The sequence below is a fragment of the Cottoperca gobio genome, unplaced genomic scaffold, assembly GCF_900634415.1.
Source record: "Cottoperca gobio unplaced genomic scaffold, fCotGob3.1 fCotGob3_378arrow_ctg1, whole genome shotgun sequence".
NCBI lineage: Eukaryota > Metazoa > Chordata > Actinopteri > Perciformes > Bovichtidae > Cottoperca > Cottoperca gobio.
In genome coordinates this window covers 22,108-46,034 of record NW_021166971.1, presented here as the reverse complement: position 1 = coordinate 46,034, position 23,927 = coordinate 22,108, and the positions used below count along the sequence as shown (strand labels likewise).

At 41.5% G+C, this 23,927-nt stretch overlaps 1 protein-coding gene across 6 annotated transcripts; it reads right to left on the bottom strand.

The window, feature by feature from the left end:
- Positions 1 to 13,803: 13,803 nt before the first annotated feature.
- Positions 13,804 to 23,369, bottom strand: LOC115005837 (peroxisome assembly factor 2-like). 6 transcript variants are annotated; one of them, XM_029427800.1, is made up of 19 exons: positions 22,820 to 23,369; positions 21,599 to 22,213; positions 20,829 to 20,998; positions 20,129 to 20,212; positions 19,672 to 19,792; positions 19,174 to 19,307; positions 18,969 to 19,074; positions 18,604 to 18,806; positions 18,052 to 18,238; positions 16,405 to 16,481; positions 16,183 to 16,300; positions 15,884 to 16,089; positions 15,692 to 15,753; positions 15,483 to 15,591; positions 15,276 to 15,392; positions 14,946 to 15,023; positions 14,577 to 14,716; positions 14,226 to 14,303; positions 13,804 to 14,094 (listed from the first exon to the last, which is right to left on the bottom strand). In XM_029427800.1, the coding sequence occupies exons 1-19, from the start codon at positions 23,324 to 23,326 to the stop codon at positions 13,958 to 13,960; spliced, it is 3,249 nt and encodes a 1,082-aa protein (XP_029283660.1). In that variant the 5' UTR covers positions 23,327 to 23,369; the 3' UTR covers positions 13,804 to 13,957. The 6 variants fall into 6 exon arrangements, with proteins under 6 accessions (XP_029283660.1, XP_029283666.1, XP_029283663.1 ...); XM_029427806.1 differs by having other exon boundaries at positions 14,226 to 14,275; XM_029427803.1 differs by having other exon boundaries at positions 18,969 to 19,071.
- Positions 23,370 to 23,927: the final 558 nt, after the last annotated feature.

The following is a 23,927-nucleotide window of genomic DNA, read 5'->3' as shown; positions in this document are numbered from 1 at the left end:
TCTTTCATACCAACTCGTCAAGGTCACACGTAATCCAAAGGATTTACGAACGACCTCCATGTTTTATAAAAGGTATCAAGTTCAGATTGAAATTAAATCATTAACAATCTGCTCGTCTTTGTTTACTGGACGCGTGTTGTTGCTTCTTCTGGATCTTTTCCAAACCTACAGGGAACCCCTGATTTCCCCCTTAGAAAGAAAACTGCTCTCTGCAGGGCTGGCAGCTCCCTCCCTCATCCTCCCTCTCCCTCCCTCCCTCCCTCCCTCATCCTCCCTCCCTCCCTCATCCTCCCTCTCCCTCCCTCCCTCATCCTCCCTCTCCCTCCCTCCCTCTCCCTCCCTCCTCATCCTCCCTCCCTCTCTCGCTCCTTCCTCCTCCACATTTCATGTTCTGCATTGCAGTGCCAGCCCTCCTCCACCCTCCTCTCCTCCTCGAGGGTGATCTCTGCAGCAGCGAACAAACAGCAGCAGGGCTATCCTCTCTGACACTAAACATGCCTTAGTGTCATGCCTCCCCCTCCCTCCCCCACCTCCCCCCCTCCCCTGCATGTCCTGCATCTCTGTGTTCTCCTGAAGCCACAGCGCCCTCTACAGAGCAGACTCAGTCAGCTGCAGCTTTGATCTAAATGTAAATGTAAGAATCATTTGAAGAAAACACAAATCTAGTGAACAGTCCCCTCGTGAGTAGAGAGTTTGTAACACATCTTGTTACAGAAACATTAACTGTAAATAAAACACATCTGTCTGTACGTGTCTGCAGTACACTGGTTCTGTACGTGTCTGCAGTACACTGGTTCTGTACGTGTCTGCAGTACACTGGTTCTGTACGTGTCTGCAGTACACTGGTTCTGGACTACAGCTTCTACTACAAGCGGCCGAGATGTGTTTTCTCAGGCGGGTGGCGTCTCCCTTAGAGAGAGGGTGAGAAGCTCAGCCCTCAGGAGAGACTCGGAGTAGAGCCGCTGCTGCTTTACGTTGAAAGGAGCCAGTTGAGGTGGTTCATCTAGTAAGGAGCCACCTGGGCGCCTCCCTAGGGAGGTGTTCCAGGTACTTAATATCATAATATTATACATTGTTAAACTGCTCTAACTAAACAGGATGTAACACAGGTCGACATAAAGGTTCTGTTATTAATACATAATACATACTTCTACATTTTCTTGTTTTACGGCATACTGTAACACTTTATTATGACATTATATATTAGGATGTTTATGGCACACTATACCAGGACATATGTTTTGTACTTTAACATGAACCTGATAATACTATATACTATACTATGACATACTAAACTATTACTACATGAAGCCGGTAATACTTGTGTACTTTTGCTGTTGATCATTTAATTACATTTTGACTGCAGTACTTGTCGTGAAGTATTTTTACTGTGTTGTATCTGAGTACTTGGTGAGTATAAATTAAATCTGAACTTAGTTTTAAACTTGACAGCAGGATGTGTCCGTCTGTTTTGTCTCTGCAGGTGAAACTAAATGAACCAAATGAAAAGCGACGTGTATCAGTGGAGGAGATATAAATGGAGACGGATGGAAACCTGGACGTGTTCCCTCCGGGCCAGGGGTGAAGATCACGCCTCTTCCTTTAACACTTTAAAACTCACCATCTACAGACGCTCTGGTTGTTTAACAAGTTATAACAGAACGAAAGAAAATCACTGGAGAGAAGCAAAGTATTATATATATATATATATATATATATATATATAAATATATACTGTATATATATATATATATATATATATATATATATATATATATACAAAAGAGTTTATTCTTACAGTACAGGTTGAAACTCTGAGGACACAGCCGGGTAAGTTCATGATCCGGCCCCCCTCTTTATACCTTAGTTCACAGACTGCCCCCCAGACGAGGATGCCTGGTTGTCCATTTCTCGTAAACGGTGTTTTTCCCTCTTCGTCCTCTGGATTTAGCACCGTGAGTGCTTGAACCCGTTCTTTTGCGAGGGTGTCACCGGGTCTTCACCGGGTCTTCACCGGGTCTTCACCATGGTTTAGGCCCGTCACGCCCTCTTCCAAAGGCGCTCACTCCTCATCTCCTCCTTGACCCGCTCGAGGCTCTTTGAACTCATGGCTGTTATCCTGGCCTTCTGCCAGCTGTGTCCAGAGGTCATTGGTGAAGACCTTCTTCTTCAGACGGTAAGACACTTTCATTGTGATGCTTTTAAATATAAAGTCTTTAGTGTCTCCAGAGGGAGCTGTGTGAAGTCTAATAAATGATATGTAAACAGTTAAACCTTTAATCCATGGAGGACCTTTGTCAATGTTATTTTTCAACCACAGCACAAAAGCGTCCTTAAATATGTTTCCAGTTGCACCTTTTAAACTTTTCCTATTGTATAAATAAATGTATTTTTATGAGTTGATCTTTTAAATGACTTGTTTTCTCTGCACTTTGAGCTGCATGTCTTGTATGACAGGTGCTACACAAATCAAGTTTATTATTATTATTATTATTGTTATTATAACACAAATAAAATATATCTGAAGCTTTATTGCAGAACATTCATTAAGAGTTTCCTCTCGTCGTTAAACTATCACCAGACTCAAACATTTAACTCATTTAGAAGATTTACTGGAAACCTGCAAAACTTTATTATTAATATTTTTAATTATAATTATTTAATATGTCATTAAGTTATTATATAATGTGTCAACTTAGTTATTAATAGCAATAATTAGAATAAAATGATGGTGAAAGCAGACATGGATCGCTGCTCTTCATCTCATTATTAAGTAGATACAACTGAACAAAGACGGAAGACGTTCTCTCTGTAACACAACAAGACAAGTAAAAGTATAAAAGTATTCATCAAAATATACTTAAAGTAAAAGTACACATTATGCCGAATGTCCCATTTCAGAACAAGATATAAAGTATTATATTATTGTGTTATAAATAGTGATGCATCATGTTTAAGCTCACTTTGATGACTTTATATACGGCTGGCGGTTTGTGAATGTAATCAATAAAGTTTTATCTTAATCTATAATATGAAACATTATTTATTGATTATATTTTGTATCAGTCGTCTGAATCTGTAAATTAAGATATCAGATAAATGTAGTGGACTGAAATAGAAATAGAAAGTAACATAAAACATATTCAAGTAAAGTAATGTGTATATTTATATTTATATTTCTTCTTTTCTCATGTCTCCACATTTACTGTTTGTTTTTATATACTTTTAGCAAATGTTGTGTTTCCAGATTGACTGAGTTTTCATTGAACAGCTGGTTTATGTTTGTACGTATTGAAAAGGATAATTAAAGACGAGCTTCTTGAGTAAATGTACTTCGTTACTCTCCACCACGTGAAACTAAAGAAGACAAACGGATGCAGAACTTCATAGAGAAAAATCTATATTTAGTGAAAGTGTGTGAAACGTCCTGCAGCCTCAGCGACACTTCATCTAACCTCTTCCTTCACCCCCCCCTACCGGTCAGTGCCGGGCGTCATGGCAACAGGTGCAGTCTGCTCCCTGATTGGCTGTGTGTCCCGGGATCACCCGTTGCCGTTTGCAGTCAGAAGTGCTGAGTGGACCCTCCTTTTTTAAAGGCCCCCACCCGGCCGCTTCATGGCCTCCTATTATTTAGCAGATTTGTTTTTGCGTCCTGGCTGAAGCTTCTAGTGTGAGAGGAAAAAACTGCAGCGGGGATCATATATGTGCCTCTGCAGGGACGCCGGGGGCATAACCTAACAAATGTGTGGGGTCAATTGGTAAGGACTGCTTTCTGTTGTGTTCCTTGTGCCGAGGTAGGGAGTGGAGGTAGAGGACTGCTAAGTTGTGTGCTAAGGTGAAGAGTGGAGGTGATGGAGAGCGTGGATGTGGATAACATCGACCGGGACTCCATGTTCCACTTTTAAAAAGTGTTCACTCGATATTTTTCAGAGCCTCACAGTGAGAACCTGGACTCTTGATGAATTTAAGGCAAGTGTTTTGGTTTGTCGGTGCTGTGAAGTTGTAGATTTGCTGTTAAAAGTTTTCTCTGCGGCTCTGAAAAACAACTTAGTAGTACCTCTATTCTCTGACGTGTGTGAACGTTTGTTGAAAATAAACTTGTCACCTGGATTACTAAGTTTTGGGATGAATGGTTCTTTTCCTGCTGAAGCAGACAGAAGGGACGATTGTGACGTTGCTGATGATGATCTGCCAGCTTGTTTGTTAGGTGACTCAGATATTAAGAGAGAGCTCCTCTCGCTAGCTGCTACAGGCCGGACGGACGAGGACAATGTCAAAGTTACCTGGTTCCTCTGACTCTAAGGACGTCGGTGACCGGTCAGTAACAGAACAAAGCAAAGATGTCTGCTGTGGAGGAGGTGGTGGGGTTAGGTAGGGAAAACTTGGATGACGTTAGAAAACTCAAAAGACACCATTATACAGCTGTAAAAGCAGAAGGGTGTCGTTTATTATCAGGAGGTACGGTGCTGCTTTTATTAGGAATAGAAGATTTCTACCAAGGAAAGTAAGGAGCAGGACTAAAACAACAAGAACATACAGAACAAATTAAAATACAACAAGACTTAAAGGTAAAGAAGAGGTCAGCAAAAGAAACCCCCAACCTGAATGGAGCCTAAAGAGGATTTAAAGATGGCCGCTGTTTGTCACATGGAGGAGAAGAAGTCAATTAAAAGTGAAGATGCGTTTGAAACCTCCAGGAGAAGTTGAGGAGAAGACAAAGCTCAATCACATGAGGATAATGAACAGGATGAGGGGTAAAGGGGAGGGGTGGGGGGGGGGGCGGCCGGGTCAGCTACACAAACAATGTTCGCCTCGGTACATTTAACATCGAGCCCCGCAGGCGACAACAATGGCGTCAGCAAGGCCCGTCCGCGTCTACACGTTGCTAGATTTCTCTCTGGCTGGTTTCAGTGTGCTCGAACAGCACAAAGGTTTTTTCTATCGCGCTCAGCAGGTCACAACTTGTATAAAGAGACAAAGGTCGCAGCTGCTGCGGCGTCGCGCTGCGCTCCTGCTTCAAAAAGCCTGTTTGTCGAGAATGTGAAGCGTCTGAAGGAGGCTGAACGCGTTCGCTATGGTGCTTCGGTGAGGAGTGTTACTGGTTGAGGTACTGTCCTGCTTTCTAATCCGGGCTTTAGTGATCAGGTGCTCGTCGGGAAAAGAGTGCGTGGAACGGATGTGAAGGGTCGGGAGGTTCTTTGGTTGAATCCCGGATTAAAGGTTCAGCCGTAGTGACGTGAACAAAAGGTCACGTCTACCAAGTGATCGAAATATAAAGTCAGCATTTCCTAGTTTTTGCTCTGAAGGTTTATAAACATTTGGTTTAAAAGACATTTCAATTGTATTTCAGTCGATTAATTAGTTGATTGAAAGAATGTTAATCGACGTCTTTTTTATGATTGATTGTTTAAGTCATTGTTTAAATGCCAAATATTTGCTGCTCGTCTTCGTTTATAAATGAGAACTAGAAGGGTACTCTGAGACCTCCGGCAAGGCCAAACGCCGTCTCTCAAAGTGAGAAATAATATGTTTATCTCTCCGTCATTTGGATTCGCTCAAATTGAATAGCTTCTTCAGTGGCTCACGCTGCACCGCTCCACCAAGTGTCCTGCTGACAAACAAACCAAACCGAAAACATAACATCCTTGTTTGAGGTAATAAATGAAATATTCTTTGATTTTGGACAAAACGAGGAAGTCAGGACGTCACTTTGGGCTCATTTAGTACTTTTGTTTTCATTTTATACTAAATTGGACGTGAGAAATGAGTGAATATTTCTGTAAATTAGACTTTTTGTTGGACAACACGTTTAGTGACGTCAACCTGTGCTTAAGGGTATTGTGATTGTCTTCACTGTTTTCTGGCGTTTTACACACCATACAAGTGCACAGCTGCAAATCAAAATACTAACAAACTTAATTCCAGATTGATTCTGTTTGAATTTTCCGCATTTTTACATCTTGGGTCTTATTTTTTTATTTTTCCCCGTTACTAATAATATCCTCACTCGAAGTAACGATCTGAGATCTGAGAACAATGGCAACATCGCTAACAGGAAACGGCGAAGTTTTCAATCTTGTGCGTGGCCTGATACACGTTTCACACCTGATCGATGTCTCATGAGACCGTTGGACAGAAGGTTGTTCGTATCCAGCAGGTGTTTATGGTCATTGAAGGTTTGGGTTTCTGCTTTAGCCCGTTTAGTTCAGTACATGTACTGTGTTCACGACAAATACTCCTATTGTCCAGTCACCAATTGGTTTCCATTATTTTCTGTTTGTTGCCTCTCAAACAAAAACACAACCATTTAATGTGTTATTGTATTTTTTAGGTTTCTCAACTGTTTACCGGTAAATATTGTGACGTACAAGAGTCTAAAATGTCACGACTGTATTGGACACATTACGATGTTGAGCTGATGATGGCACGGCATGAAATGGAAGCTCAACAATGTTTTTACATTCTAAGGGGAACATGAACGTCTGAACTAAATTTCATAACAAGCTATCGTTGAGATATTTCAGTGCGGACCATCGATAAAACACAAAGAATAAGAATGTGTATTTTTGGAAGTATACTGTTTGAGTTTCTTCTACGCTTTATTGGAAAGTTGGCCTGAAATGTTTTTACTGCACAGTAAGGTCTTGGAGCGCTGCAGGAGTCTTAAAACTCGGAAACTAGTTAGCATTGTTGCACTTCCGGTTCCCTCGTCCCGAAGTCGATGTTTTTTTTTAATGGGTTTTTGTTTAAATGCCTGAAATAATCTTTAGAGATTTTGTTCTACGACAAAAAATACGTCCGTAAATATCCCACTCGTGAATTTCTGAATCTTCAATTTGTCTTAAAAACGGCGATTGCTAACGAGTAGCTAAGTGAGGCGACTAAACGTCATCTCGGCGATCACAAGCCTTTAGTTTAGTGGTGGTTACGTGAAGTCGTGCGCCCGCGGTGTAGCCTAACGTTAGCTTTTTAATTCTGGCGATTGCATTTACGCTTCAAAAATCATACAAGTGGTGTTCATCTTCTGAAGATTATCTTTCTGAACAAAACGTGTAAGTATCATAAACGTTCGTTTGCCACAGAGTTTATTTTCTGTAATAATCCAAAATCCAATGGAAAAGTCCCATTAGCTTTTTCTCGAGGGAACCAGGGCGATGCTAACTTCCAAAGATCTGTCGTCCCTGCACCACTCTATATTATCTTTATGGTTTTATAAACTAAGTGGCCAATAACCAGGGAGTATTAATATCATCCTGATTCTGTGGGTGTCCTGGCTGTAACAGACTCCTTATGTTCCTGCAGGTTTCCCAAGGGGACGCTACTGAGAAGCTGGCTCACCAAGTCGCGGCCCAGGTTGCTGCTGCTGATCGCAGGGTTGAAGAGGCCTCAGGTGACCCTCATGAGGAGGAAAAGGATGAAGCGCACAAAAGTAGCAAAGGCCACGTAAGCGGTAAATATGGCTTATGTTGCATGGAGGAATGCTGAACCCGACCATCAACGGAAACACAGCGAGTGGTTAAAAAGGATGAAAACGTAAAGTTGACAGAAATTGGTTACGATAGAGCTGCACACACAGAATAACGTCAGAACTGGAAAATTATGATTATAATCCAGATTAATTCAAAGTCCTGGCTGGAGTTAAATATGTTTCTAATAATGTTATATAAGACACTGAATCTCATTAAATATCTGTCAGGTTAAAAAAAATCGTAATCGATGCCAGGGCTGGTGTGCAGGTTGGGTTGCACACACACACACACACACACACACACACACACACACACACACAGGCGAGCAGAGTCACGTGAGTGCTAAACCTAAATATTTTTCTGGCTATTACTTCTAAAGGATCTTATTATATACGAGAAATCTATGCGTTCATGAGATCAGATGTTCTGTTGAATGGTGAGAGTACTACAGACTGTTGCATTGTGGGTTGTTTGTCCAGCCTAATTTAGTGTTTAGTTTTTCTGTAAACGGATCTTCTTCAGGCGTCTTTAGAGTAGAAACAGAACAAATCACCCGTCAAACAGCTGGATGAACGTGTTCGAAATCGCATAATAACATATTACTCATACTTAATATGACATAATATTGAATATGTGGATTTCTTGTACGCAATAATTACCGGTGTATACTAGATTAGCAATAAGTATGAGCTGTGAGCTTTCTGGACGTACTCAACCATCCAAAGGCGGACTTGCCGAGGAAGACGGTTTAAATAATCAAATGAACTTTTTGATAAAATAGTTATTAATGATGGTGAGTGAAGTTGACGCGTCATGTGACGCAGAGAAGACGTATTGCTCGTGTATATCAGTGTGAACCTTCTGCTGGTAATGACACACTTAATCGTTAATTTAGTAGGCAGTATGCGGTACGTTAATAAGCGATTTCACAGGTATCAAAGGTGGAATTAACGTTTTGCTTTAATTTTTTTATTTCATGCTTCAGTCCAAAACAGCTGTTTTATAATCGGGGTAGTCCGCTCCTGGATGGTGGGTTTAATTTTTAAAAAGTCAGACACTGACTTGAAACATGAGACGGGACACGCTGACCAACATCTTTCCCGAAAGTTGCCGGGACATAACCTCACACCACAATCAGCTAGAAGAGTTTTCATTCTTCTTCTGTGGTTTTCATGGGGTTTTGTGTCCAGCTTGTGGTTGTTGGTTAGAAAAAGTTCTGAAATCATGAATTTTTCCCAAAGAAGTTTGTCTTTTTCCCCCACCTGTCTGCTTGTTTTCTCTGCTCAATAAAAGTGAACAAAGAAAACAGTCTGAGTGAAAAGACGGTCCATCAAAAACCCAACGTTCCCTCTCTTCCAGAACCTGCAGCCGGATGCCCCACTTCACCTGAGACCTTAAAGGAGAGGATCTGCTCGTGAGACATGGAAGACAAAGAAAAGGAAGACCTGTGTGTTGGATCTTTGCCCCAGCAACGAACTAAAATCCAGGAACCACAAAACAGAGTGAAGCAAGAGGACGAACCACAGAGATTGAGACAGATTAATCCGGGTTACACCCAGACCTGGACTACGGCTTCACCCCCTCTCTCGAAATATACATCTGTTTTGGCTCATTAGACTGTAATGACTGTGGCTTGTACATCATTCCCATCCCAACACAAACTGTCCCTGTGTTCTCAGTTCAGCCTCTTTCAGGTTTCCAGGTCCGTGTGTTTGAGTCTCAGAAGAGTCCAAACCAGCTGCTGATTAAACTCTGACGGGACGCCAACTGCTGCCTCACATTCTTCTGTCAGATAGAAACTTAACAAGTAGCTCGCTTACACCATGAATGTACAATAAGACGTGGGTACGGCGCCGCGCTCAGCCTTGCTTCCAATGCCCAAAAAGCATTTTCCCCATAGACCACCATTATAAAACTGTAAACTGTTGACAGGACACGTTGAAGTGCAAACAAGGTCAATTATGAATCTTTGATCCATGGAGGGTTCATATTTGTAAAACTTTCCTCGAGCAGAGAAAATACATTTTAAAACCTGCTACGTCATCAAAATGTAAAGTCTATGGGTCGGGCGCATATTGAGTGGGCCGCATGACGCCAAAGTTAACCGGGAAGCTAGAAAACCTTTTTGGGGAATGCGCCAGGCGAGCAGTTTTCATTGTGTTGAATAGGCGCCATCTTTGGGTTCGGTATCTATTTCTTATGCATCCATGGCTTCCATTCAATACGAAGCGTCACATGACATGCACCACAAAATGTGAATGTTTTCATTATTCAATCCTTGATGGTATGAAAATGAGTAAATTCGAGATTCAGACACTGCATCGTGCTAATCACTGTTTCGCTTCATTATCTGTGCTGTTGTTGCAGGACATGCAGTCGAGGAACTTGAAGTCTTTATTTGACTAAATGAGACATTTGCAGACTCGAGCTTCTAGGTTTTAGACAAACTTAATGTTTTTTTTTCCATTTTATTTTTCATAAAGTGGGTAGAATAAGTTTTGGAACAAAACGCTTAATATTCGTTGCGTTTGTCAGGACGTAATCATAACCACATGGTTACCACAGACGATGGAGAGTCTCATGTGGGATGTTTGAATCTCACCAACATTATATTATGTTCTCTTACAAGCCTCAGGAGATGGAACTTCAGAAGCTACATCGCAGAAACATTTACGCAAATTTAAATTGCATCGAGCCAAAAATGTCCTTTTAATAGGATTTGACTAAGAACGTTGTTGGTTGAGAGAGGACCGTTATATCACCAGATCAGATATTAGGAAGTCAGAGATCAATGTGAACATCTTTATACTGATTTACACTGAAGAACAGGGGTGTAATGGTGTGCTTAGAAACTACTTTGATTTATTTGAAGCATTATATGGAACAAAAAGTATTAAATAAAATGGTACGCATTTTTTCTTTTGACCAAGTGAAGCCTTCAGTCTCATTTTGTTCAACACCACCAGAGACGCCGTTTTAATTAATACACCTCATCAGAATAATTACAGTTTTACAGTTAGCTAGCTTTAGCAAGATGGCTAACTGTAACATCATCACGTGACCAGCAAGAACGCTAACCCTAACCCATGGCAATATTTAGTCCTTTTCTTGCCAACTATTTTAAGTTTCTCCAGATTCCCATTCTTCGAGGTGTTTGTGTGGTTATGTCCTGGTGGATGTGTGGCAGTCGTATGGTAGTCGCTTCGCAATGATGATGGATTCACTTAAAAACCAAATCATCCAGCATGTTGAGCTGAATCTAACATGGTAACACTTTATATTAAGTTCTCTACTTGTAGTATTTTTTGCTTGTCATTCAACATTTAAAAAAAAACTAAATTTTAAGATATCTGATGAATCTTTATTTCAGGCCATTTTTAAAATGTTCCTAGTGACATCCATCAAAGGAAACCTAGTCTTTGTTAACCATATCGACCTGCTGTAAAAAGTGATATCAAAGAAAATAAACTACTGACTTAATATAAAGTGTCACCGGATATTTGTACTGATTAACAGGATTGATAAAATGAAGTTATGTGTAATCCACCAACACATTTCAGAAGGTTCTGGATATCTTTACTCTTGTAGGCGTATTCAGATTTGACTATTTCTTCTTTACTTTGCCATGTTGAGGCGAGGCTCTGTTGCTATGTTTTGTTGCAAAGTCAGTTCTGCTACAAAGATTGCTTAAATAAAGTTCTGGGAATTTATTTCGAAAATCTGCACGGTCCGGCTACCTAGCTAGCAAAGAAAAAGTTTTTTATTAGCGTAAAGCAGGTAAGAGCCAACTGCCAATGCTACTGATACTGATCTCTATTTACACTGTCACTGCCCCATTACTCCTTTCTTAGTAGCCTATATTCTCACAATTTTAGAATATAATAAAAACTGATAAATATAAAAACCTTTAAATCTGATGCTGTGATTGTAAGATCACAATTCTTTCAATTAAATTAATTAGATATCGGCCAAACTGATGCAGACCACATGGTAGCTATCGTACCTTCATGATCGCTGAACTTTGTTTTTGTTAACTGCCTACAATGTGCTACGATAGACAGGGCTGTCATTTAAAAAAATTAATAATCTTGTTGTATAGAATAAGAACAGGCTAATAGCCTAATGCTAAGCTGTAGAATTACATGTTTTATTTGCGGTGGTCATTAGAAATCAAACAACATTTTTCCCACGTTTGAATGATACTGAATTCCTGTTGAAAAGTGACAGCCCTGTAGCTAACCAAAGGTTAGCACTTACTAGCCAAAACTAGCTTCATAGCTAACAAGTAGCGAGGTCTAGGATAGGAAGTAAGAATTTTTCGTGATTAATAATATATGATAAAAATGTTTACATGAGGTAGAAGCAATGCATCAGTAACTATGATGGAGGGGCTGAATCTGTCAGGGAGGAATGTACGGGCAACAGCCAATTATGCTAACTTAGCTAGCTTTGCTAACCGTTCCTTTATGTATAACTTTACAGTAGAAGACGGCTAAGTGGCTCAACTACTCTACCAGATGTTTCGTAGTAGTGTTACTAAATTATTACTTCTTACCATTTTACAAGGTTTTTACAGCAGAATGTGAAAGCTGGCCTGCAAATATTCAGGTTAGCATGCTAACGCTAGCTAGGAGTTTAGATTTTGAAGGGAATACAAGCGGGAGAACAGCACGACTACAAAACCCTTCAGGTGTTTTTTTGTTTAGCAATGCTGCTCTCAGTAAATCTGCGTTGTTTAACTGTCGACTGCGTTACAACTGTGACATAATTCATTTCCACTCTAGACATTTTGGGTTGTAGCTACTTCCTGGTTTTGATCGAGTGTCAAAAATGAACATTAGATTGCATCTAATTCTTTGGGGGTTCCTCTATATACTGCTTTATTTGTTGAGGTGATTCTGATGTTTTGAAGATTAAAAAATAAAAGTGGCTAGCTGTATATAGCTTAGCATCTCGGCATGTCATGACTTTGTGAAGCAAAGACTCAACAGCTGCCAAATCGATTAAGTTTTATGACAACTGCAGTGAAATGTAGAATGTGTTTGATAATGAAAGTGTATTATGATTGAATCTCTTAACTTCTTTATGCTCTACAGTTGCATTTAGTAGAACTATTAATAATGACTTAAGAAATGACTTCATTTTTTTGTTTTGACAAAAATGATAAAATCAGCATCATTGTTTAAAGTTTCATGACTTTTTCTTTAATCTCAACATTTCTTCACACCTGGATTCTAGTTTTAAATGTCTGTGTGACGATGTGACCCGACCAGGCCCGGCGCCAGGATGAAGACTGAGGGGGGCAGTTAACAAAATTGCGAGGGGGAAATTATTTTCACAAAATAAAATGCATTAATCTTACCATGCAACATGCCTCAGAAATGCTAAATAACAACATAAAGCTACCGTTTAAAAATGAAAGAATACATTTATTGGCACTCACGTAAGAACGTAGCACTATCGGAGCGCTAAATATATTTTGAATTTATGAACAGTTCTCTTCCAAAACAACTGTTTGAGGCTTGCAGCGCTCTCTCTCATTCTCTCTCACTGCCCACGACAACCACAGTCACATGTCTCAGCCAGTAATGTTGTTGGTTTTGCTTTTTTTCTAAAGATACATAAAGCTTAAACAGAGGGGGGCAAAACAAACCACTTAGGAGGCTTAAGACCCATCGTGCCTTTAAAAAGCATTTGTTTACAATATTAAATATACATGTGTGATTAAGTCGTCATATTTAACACTGGGTAAGATTACACTAATAATAGTATGAGGCAGTGTACTGCAGTGATGGTTAATAATAAAAAAAGATTTGTTAAAAGCCAAATTAAACATGTTAGACTTTGGTGTGTGAAGAAATCCTCCACCTGATTCAATTATCAATTAATCACAATGATAATTAGAAATATTTATAATAAATATGTATATTTATATATAATAAATATGTATATTTATATATAATAAATATGTATATATATATATATATATATATATATATATATATATATATATATATATATATATATATATATATATATATATATATATATATATATATATATATAATATATATATATATATATATATATATAAATATAATATATATTTATTATAATAAATATATATTTATATTTATTTATAATAAATATATATTTATTTATAATACATACATATTTATTTATAATACATATTTATTTATACATATTTATTTGTAATAAATATATATTTATTATAAATAAATATATATTATTATTAATTATAGTTAAGCTGATCTGACAGCAGATGTAGTTGAGGTGCTTCCATGAGGAAAAAAAACTGAAATCTCACGTCTGGTTTCATTAGTCAACTTCTGTATTTAATAATTATATTTCACAATTTTATAAATTAACTTTACATAAATTACAGTATTTTACAATGTTGATTGCACTTTACATTAGACCTTTAACCCCGTCCGTATGTTCTGTTGGAGCGAGAACCTCCTCAGTTTCTACTTTGCAGAGAGTTTCTGTTGAATGCTTCTGTATCTCAGCAGCTCCTTGTCCGAAACCGACGGCTTGAAGTTTTCTAACGCTGAAGAGAAATCCTCAACGGAGACGAGGAGAGGAGAGTCCTCTGAGTCCAGACCTGAGAGACAGACAGGTGAGAGAGGGAAAGAGAGACAGGTAGTAGAGAGGCGGAGAAAGGGAGAGAGAAACAGACAAACGATAAAGAGAAACAATAGAAACAAGGACACAAACTGGCTCTTTTTTGCCCACCTGCGCTCGATGGCCGTTGCCGCCATTTAGGACTGAAAACGCCGGTGGGTCTGTGGCCATGGATACATAAAGAGACGTCTGTAAATCATAGAATTTTTGTTTTTATTGAAGCCTTTATTTAAACCATTATGTCCCATTCTCATGTTTCTCTTTGCTCACATCTGCTGCTTTGAAATAAAAAGTTAATTATGTTTTATGTTGTGTGAAACAGAAGCAGATAAAAATGTGACGATGAATATTGTGATGTTAGAACTGTTTGCAGTATATTAATGAGTGCACTGAAAAGGATCAACCTTTCAGGACAGGAAGTGAGTTTGAGCTCACTTCCTGTTGGACGTGGTGTTTTCTTACCGTCGTCGATGAGGGAGATCTTCCTCTTGATGGCGGCCGTCATGGCGTCCGAACAGAGAGCGTACAGGTCGGCGCCGGTCATGTGATCGGGGCAGCGAGCCACCACCTGCTGCAGGTCCACAGCAGAGTCCACCTGGAACCTGAACACAACATTTATTTACTTTTGGGACACGAAACCCCTCAAACATCTCAGAATCTACAGGAACACAGAATTATACTGGTTTTAAATGTATTACGAGGATCTTCATTTTAAACTGTTGCATTAATACCTGAAATCAAGTTTCACTACAGAGAACCTGTTTGAGCTGCTGTTTACATGTGTGAGTGTTTTTAAAACCTAAAGTCTCCAGCAGGGGGAGCAGCTCTTACTTTCTGAGGATGGCCTGCAGAACCTGCAGCTGAGAGTCTCGGTCCTCGTTGATTCCAACATAGACGAGTTTATCAAACCTGAAGAAGACACAAAGGGAAACATCTGGTCACCGGTTTATTCCACATGTGCACATATTTATACATTATTACAGTATACAATATTACATTTGGGAAACATGTCAATTCTGAGGTTTTTGGAAACGTGCAGAAGAAGAAAATATCTGAAACACGACTTTTACTTCAGGAGAGACGAAAACTTCCTTAGCCACATTAAATATTGTACACGGTGTATGTGTGTGTGTGTGTGTGTGTGTGTGTGTGACCTCTGACCTGCCGGGCCTCAGCAGTGATTGGTCCAGCAGGTCTGGACGGTTTGTGGCTCCGATCACAAAAACCCCGACGGACGACTGCAGAGCGTCGAGCTCGGCCAGCAGCTGCGACACGACTCTGTACGAGAAGATTCAATCAAACTTTATTGATCCTGCTTCACAATAAAAGAGACAATTAAAATCTTGCCTCGTCGTGCAGGTATCTCACCTGTCCATCACCCCTCCAGAGTCTCCACTGCGCCCCCTGCTGGGAGCCAGAGAGTCCAGCTCATCAAAGAAGACGACACACGGCGCTGCAGATCGCGCCCTGCAGAACACTGAACACAACACACACGCTCACTGATCTCAGATGTTACCTCGGTGAGTACACCTTTATATATTTTTAAACACCAGAATGGTCCTTTAAGTGAGACCGACCTTCTCTGATGTTCTCTTCACTCTGACCCACGTACATGTTGATGAGCTCTGGACCTTTAACACTGAAACACACAAACATCGTTTTGATCGTTTCTCCTGCTTCTACCGGGACGTTATATTCTTTAGAGGCTTGTGTTCTGCTAAATGTCCCATATGAGGATGACTCTCTCTTTGGTTGCAGAGTGTTCCTACCTGAGGAAGGTCATGGAGCACTCTGTAGCGACGGCTTTGGCCAGCAGAGTTTTCCCCGTTCCTGGTGGTCCGTACAGCAGGACTCCGGTCCGGCTCAGACCCAGAGACAGGAGCTCTGGACGCTGCAGAGGAAGCTGGACTGTGTCAAGGATCTCCTTCTTCACCTGCTGCAGACCTCCAACGTCCTCCCAACGCACATCAGGGATCTGTTCACACACAGCCGCAGGGCGAGAGTCACAGAGAGCAGAGGACACAACATCGGACCGCTTGATTTATTTAGAGGCCCGTTGTATCGTCACCTTGGGGGCTCCGATGGCCGTGGACAGGACGTCCTGCAGGGTCTCCAGGGCGGAGGTGAAGTCCAGGTTCAGGATGGAGACTCCACTGGAGCACAGATCCTCCTCCTGCCGGCCAACACTGCGCACACGCACACACACTCTTAATACCATGAGTCCATTCTTTATTTATTAGTCTGTTTGTGCTCAGAACTATAGAGTCGCCTCATTTGTCTTTAGTCTCACCAGGTTTGGATCAGCCTCCGACAGGCCGCTCGACCAGCCTCGACAAGCAGAGCACTCAGATCCCCCAACACAAACCCCTGAGGAGGAAGAGGAGGAGGAATCAGTGATGAAGATTTAAATAGATTTAAATACCCTTTGCACCCCTCTGGTATTATGTTTGTGTGTTCGTCAGCAGGGTTACAATATTCCTGCCCGATTTCCATGAAACTTGTGGGACGGGTGAAGCAAAGGAAGAACCACACAAATTATGTTTCACTTTCGTTAACATTGCGAGACAGAACTTTTGGGAAGAACTTCCCATCTCGGGAAATGGAACCAGTCGAGGAACGCGTGAAGCGGAGGTTTGCGCGCTCTAGAGTTCTTCTCTGGAGTTCTTCTCTGGAGTTCTTCTCTAGAGTTCTTCTCTGGAGTTCTTCTCTAGAGTTCTTCTCTAGAGTTCTTCTCTGGAGTTCTTCTCTAGAGTTCTTCTCTCGAGTTCTTCTCTCGAGTTCTTCTCTCGAGTTCTTCTATCGAGTTCTTCTCTCGAGTTCTTCTCTCGAGTTCTTCTATCGAGTTCTTCTCTAGAGTTCTTCTATCGAGTTCTTCTCTAGAGTTCTTCTCTCGAGTTCTTCTCTCGAGTTCTTCTATCGGGTTCTTCTCTAGAGTTCTTCTCTCGAGTTCTTGTCTAGAGTTCTTCTCTCGAGTTCTTGTCTAGAGTTCTTCTCTAGAGTTCTTCTATCGAGTTCTTCTATCGAGTTCTTCTCTCGAGTTCTTCTCTCGAGTTCTTCTCTCGAGTTCTTCTCTCGAGTTCTTCCCTCGAGTTCTTCTCTCGAGTTCTTCTCTCGAGTTCTTCTCTCGAGTTCTTCTCTCGAGTTCTTCTATCGAGTTCTTCTATCGAGTTCTTCTATCGAGTTCTTCTCTCGAGTTCTTCTATCGAGTTCTTCTCTAGAGTTCTTCTATCGAGTTCTTCTCTAGAGTTCTTCTCTCGAGTTCTTCTCTCGAGTTCTTCTATCGGGTTCTTCTCTCGAGTTCTTGTCTAGAGTTCTTCTCTAGAGTTCTTCTCTCGAGTTCTTGTCTAGAGTTCTTCTCTAGAGTTCTTCTATCGAGTTCTTCTATCGAGTTCTTCTCTCGAGTTCTTCTCTCGAGTTCTTCTCTAGAGTTCTTCTCTCGAGTTCTTCCCTCGAGTTCTTCTCTCGAGTTCTTCCCTCGAGTTCTTCTCTAGAGTTCTTCTATCGAGTTCTTCTATCGAGTTCTTCTATCGAGTTCTTCTATCGAGTTCTTCTCTCGAGTTCTTCTATCGAGTTCTTCTCTAGAGTTCTTCTATCGAGTTCTTCTCTAGAGTTCTTCTCTCAAGTTCTTCTATCGGGTTCTTCTCTAGAGTTCTTCTCTCGAGTTCTTCTCTAGAGTTCTTCTCTAGAGTTCTTCTCTAGAGTTCTTCTCTCGAGTTCTTCTCTAGAGTTCTTCTATCGAGTTCTTCTATCGAGTTCTTCTCTCGAGTTCTTCTCTCGAGTTCTTGTCTAGAGTTCTTCTATCGAGTTCTTCTCTCAAGTTCTTCTCTCGAGTTCTTCTCTCGAGTTCTTGTCTAGAGTTCTTCTATCGAGTTCTTCTCTCGAGTTCTTCTCTTGAGGCGTTTTCATTTCTTTGGTGTGAACATTAACAGTGACGTACCGCGGTGAGTTTGGAGAGTCTCTCCAGGTTCACGTCTCTCCCCAGGTGGAGGTCTCGGCTCAGGCTGACCAGCATGGAGCGCCGCTGCTCCTCGGTGGGACTCTCCAACGCCACCTGGTGGACAAACGCTGCCATGACACTTGCAGACAGCTCCCGAGGTCTGCAGACCGTCGCCACCACCATCACACTGAAACACAAAGACGACCTCTGAGACGTTATACACTCAGGATTCATTACAAACAAACGGCTGCGAGATCTCTGAGAGCTCGTCCACTGCCTCAGTTTCACTTCAACTAAATCCACTGATCAACTTTTAATCCACTCCAGCTGTGATTCTGTGAGTTCTGGTTCAGATGACGGCGTTCTGAGGAATTTACACCATTAAGTACTAAATAATAAAGATACTTATTCTACTCGTGTCATTGTTTAAATAAAGACAACAAACATAAATGTTCAGATGTATTTTATACGAGTTGTTTGTTGTATGTGGACACCCTCCATCAAGAGTCACAGATCAGTGTTCCAGCATGAGGGTTGGATGCAGTCAGTCACCTGGTGGGGGCGCTGTGGAGCAGCTGGCTGAGCGCGGCCTGGACTCTGCCGTCCTCCTCGGCGCCACCTCGAGGTCGGAGCAGGAGCTGCAGGTTCCTGAGCAGCAGGACGCAGGGCTGCATGGCGTCGGCCCGCTGAAACACCGAGGTCAGCTTCACCTCCGAGGCTGCAGGAGTGTCAGCGCACACACTCACACAGTCCACCTGCACACAGGAAACAGGAAGTGTAACAGCAGCAGGTTTGTACACACTCACATATAATGTGCTTATATTATACAATACCTTACTCACTACTAATCTACCAAGAAGAAGAAGAAGAAGAAGAAGAAGAAGAAGAAGAAGAAGAAGAAGAAGAAGAAGTCGTACCTTTAGCAGGTGGAGGTTCAGTCTGCGACTCGCCGCGCTGACCGCTGTCATTTTCCCACTTCCTGCAGGACCATGAAGGAGGACGGTGCAGGCAGACAGGGAGCTGCTAGAACCACACAAAACAATGACATCACTGATCCCATGTCCCATCATGCGTCTCTCTATTACACTTCCTGTCTGAGCTGCAAGCAGAGCGGGGAGTTACCTGTGGTGCAGGTGTGGCAGGATGATGCTGCTGAGGAGCTCCACGGTCTTGATGAGGCCCGGAGGAGACAGACTGCTCCACAGAGACGGACCCTCCACAGAGAGGCAGGGGGCGGGGCTGCTGGTGGATGCTTGCTGAGGACACACACACACTTAGTATTTAGAGTATCACAGCTCATCACCACTTGTACTTTAGTGCGTCCCAACACATAGTATGTCAAATAAAGTTTGCCAAAAATACCAGGATGTCGTCCTGCATCCGGTCAGTCTGCACTACAAGCCAGCAGACGCTTCTGGTTATTCTGACCCACAATCCTTTGCACAGCAGATATTTGATCAACGCTCAAGTTCATGTTATGACAAAGTAGTATGTCCTGAATGTATGCAGGACTTTGTGAGGGCCGCTGCTGTACATACTAAAAGTATGTGATTTGGAACGCAACCACACACACTGACACACACTGACACACACCGACACACGTCAAAGGTCAAAGGTCACCATGTATAGCGAGGTGTGTTGTCTGTCAGCCAGGTGAGCTTCTCCTCCTCCTTCTTCTTCTTCTTCTTCTCTCTCTGCAGACGGACACACCTTCTGCACTTTAAAGAACAGCACTGGACACCTGGCGGAGGTCAAAGGTCACGCAGACACTGAGCAGGTCAACACAGTTAAAGACGGAGAGTTTAATGTATTGTTTATTGATTACAGGTAGGACTACATCCTCTCCTGTAGATCGTCATATTGATGCTTAAGACAGTTCACAAGTCATAACTGCACTAGTTGAGATTAACTCTCCTAAAGAAATCTGAATATCTGTTTTATAATTATATATTTACTCTACATCGTAATCTTGTTTACATGTCGAGCAACATGTTAAGAAAGCAAAACAGTATAAATAATCACATGCATGTGCTCTGCTGTGTTCAGCAGGCCGATGAACAGACGTGGACACATGTACCTGTGTATTCCCTCTGAATTGTTCTCCAGCAGGTCGGGATGGTGTTCAGCTGGAACTGTCAGGACGTCTCCCTCTGAAACCAGCCTGCACACAAAGAGGACGAGAGAATTCAACAACTCAAACGTCCCCACAGCGCTGCAAGTGTAGGAGACCCTGGATCATTACTGAACCACGACGGTGCGTTCAGGCTCTAAATGTTCAGTCTGTGTGTTTCTCTTCTCTGCAGTCGACTCAGTGTGAGACTGAAGGTTTGAACTGTGACGTGTCCGTCCAGAGTTCAGCTGATGCTCCCTGATGCAGCTCCAGCAGTGCTGACACTAGACTAACCTTTTATTGTGAAGGTTGAAGAACATGTTGATAAAGCAACACGTTGCCTGTTAGTTCCTGCTTGTTAGAGGCTTTACTGTGATCCTGACACTGAAACAGGAAGTAGTTCCTGTGTGAATCTGCACACATGTTGATGTTCAGCTTCCAGTTTCTTCTTACTGAACTGTTGCTCAGAGGGATCTTTGTCTCTCTCTGTCCTTCAGTGTCAGTCAGGTGGAACCATCGCACAGCGTTTTGTTTGACTTGCCCGTGCGTTGGTATAATATAAGAATGTTCTTGTGCAGTAACAGCATAATAATCATTATTAAGTATAACCTTAATAACATGCAGATAGTTTGCACTATGGAACTGGGACACAGCATGTGAGGCTGACCTGGGCGTCCTGAAGTGTTCAGACAGCAGGTTGTCGTAGCAGCTGAGGTTGTTGTACAGCGGAGACACGACCGGCTGGATGTGAAGCTCGCTGGCGAACGCTGGAGAAGCCGAGCGACAGAAACTGTCAGAGTGATGCCCGCCGGGCGCCGGAGGAGACGGTCTCCACCTCTGAGACAAAACAACAAGAGAGCCGGATGATGGGACACAACTCATTATATTTCAACAATTATGATACTTTGTTCTGGTTTTTCTTTATCAAAGAACATCAACACTTCCTGCTGATTTTCACATTAAAAGCCTTCTGGCATTGGCTTTTAATGTGAAAAATCAGCAGGAAATATTGTTCTAGAAAAGTGGAAAGATAAACTGGTGAAGGAGAAATAGTTTTGTTGTACTGACGGAAATAATGCTGAGGATATGAAAGACATACCCACCTCACGACCCTCTCAGGGGCCCCCACGCCTAGGTTGGGTACCACTAGTGTGTTCATTGATTGTGTTGAACAATTTTGAAAAAAACTAATTGCACTTATTTTCGATATTGCAATTGCGATACGATTCATGATATTAGAGGGAATTATAATTCTATAATATATTAATATATTAAAATGATCACGTGATGTTTTTGAGAGGATCTGTACCAAACAAAGATTTCTTAAGTCAGTAGAATAAGATCTTGAGCAATACTAAATTCAGAATGAGATTAACCTTTAACAGATATTTAGCGTCCTGCACGGGTCTACATCGTGATAGTGATCTTTAGTTGCACCTTCATCCTCAGCGTGCAGCTGTTCACAGGGATCACGTCTCCTTCCGTCATGTTGAACCACAGAGTTGCTGATATGAAACCAACTTCATCGTGGTTCTGCAGGTCTGGTGTTAAATCCACCACCAGCACAGAGACCAGCCGCTGTCTGCAGTCGCCCGCCCGGACGTCAGTGTGACCCGCAGGAGGTCTGCAGGATGCGCCCGGCCTCGACAGCTTCACCCACTCCTGGTTAAACAGCCCCAGCCTGAGAAGCAGCTGTTTGCTCACAAACACACAGCTGTCCACGTCCACAGCAGCTCCCTGCTGACCTTTGACCCCGAGCCAGCGCTGAGCGTCCACCACCCGGACGTCCACCCTGCACTCCAGCGCCTGCAGGACGCCCGAGAACCCCGAGCCCAGCAGCTTCCTGTTGTCGAGAAGGGATCGCCCCCCGCCGAGGCCATCGGCGTAATGAGCGAAGTCTGACACACACAATCTGAGCGGTCTGCAGGGTGGGGGGGCGGCTGGGTGGTCCACCGAGTCCCAGCAGTCCGTCAGAACCAGAGAGGTGTCGGCGGTGATCCGTCCCTGCGTTACAGGACTGCACTCCAACACCAGCAGCTCCAACAGCTGCTGCTGCACCCGAAGAGAAAACACTTCATCAAACCAGCTGTTCTGTTTTCCAATTATATTAATAAACTTTAACAAAAGTTATCAAACCCTGTTATGATATTTCTAGTTAATAACAAGTTTATCGGAAATATTTTAATATCTGACAGTGTTGATAGTAAGAGTTGATGCTGTTGCATATACATGCCACATAATATATAATATAATATAATATAATATAATATATAATGTATACATTTCAGAACTTTAAGGAAACTTCAGGATAAGGACTAATATATATATATATATTATATATATATATATATATATATATATATATATATATATATATATATATTATATATATATATATATATATATATATATATATTATATATATATTATATATATATATATATATATATATATATATATATATATTATATTATATTATATATATATATATCTATATATATATCTATATATATATATATATATAATTATATATATAGTATTTAATTATTTGTAGTCACAGAAATGCAGCTGATGAAGTTTAGTGACTGACGTGTTGATGAAGTATTAATAAAGTGTTTATAGTCTTCAGTCTGGATATAACCTGTTCCGGGGTCTCACCTGTCCAGGGTCGTCTCCCTGCAGCAGGTGTCTGGGCAGCAGCAGGGGGTCTCCCTGCCGGGCCAGCAGCCACTGTCCCGGGCGGCAGAGCTCCAGCAGCCCACCGGTGAACTGCTCAGCTCCGGCCCAGCGGAGGCTCTGCCTGCTGCGGGCTCCCAGCACCACTCTCTCCAGGGGGACTGGATCCAGAACCCGGACAGTCCCCGTGCTGCCGAGCCTCTGGAGCCCGTGGTGCCGCAGGAAGAGGCGGCTGGTTAACAGCCGGACCCGGCTCTCAGATTCGGTTCCGGGGGAGCCCGCAGTCTCCTCTTCGGTGGTCGGGTGAACGCGCAGTAAAATGCCCGGCCTCCCGGAGCCCTGAGGCCGCTGCGGGGTGAAGAGGACGGTCGGTGGATCGGTGTCATTCTGGAAAACCGAGTCCAGGTGTGACTTTAATATCAAAACATCCAGAGGACTCAGGTGTGAGGGGAAAGTTTCTAAGCAACACAACTCCACCTGCACCGCCATCTTGGACCTACGTCACCGCCGCTACTTCTTCATGGTTTCCGGTGGATCGGCACCGCCACCTGGTGGACGACATGAGGAACTACATACCACTATTATTATTATTATTATTATTATTATTATTATTATTATTATTATTATTATTATTATTATTATTATAATTATTATTATAATTATAATTATAATTATTATTATATTATTATTAATATTATTATTATATTACTCATATTATTATTATTATTATTATTATTATTATTATTATATTATTATTATTATTATTATTATTATTATTATTATTATATTACTCATATTATTATTATTATTATATTACTCATATTATTATTATTATTATTATATTATTCATATTATTCATATTATAATATTATTAATATTATTATTATTATTATTATTATTATTTTACTAATAATAATAATAATAATAATATACACTCATATAACTATTTTTATTTTTAATTTAAACTTGAATTAAAACTGACATTACAGTTTAGTCTGCAGTCACTGGTAGTGACTCTGACATGTTGCTTTAATATTACACAGGATATTGTGGCCGTGTGGCAGACAACAGTTACATTTTAGTGACTATA

What these genes read in the sequence shown, in the direction of transcription:
- LOC115005837 (XM_029427800.1), bottom strand. Translation starts at nt 23,326, where the DNA reads ATGGCGGTGCAGGTGGAGTTGTGTTGCTTAGAAACTTTCCCCTCACAC. An exon ending in CGGCCATCGGAGCCCCCAAG is followed by an intron (nt 16,090 to 16,182) that starts GTGACGATACAA and finishes GTGTGTGAACAG; the next exon opens with ATCCCTGATGTGCGTTGGGA. An exon ending in TGAAGAGAACATCAGAGAAG is followed by an intron (nt 15,592 to 15,691) that starts GTCGGTCTCACT and finishes TGTTGTGTTCAG; the next exon opens with TGTTCTGCAGGGCGCGATCT.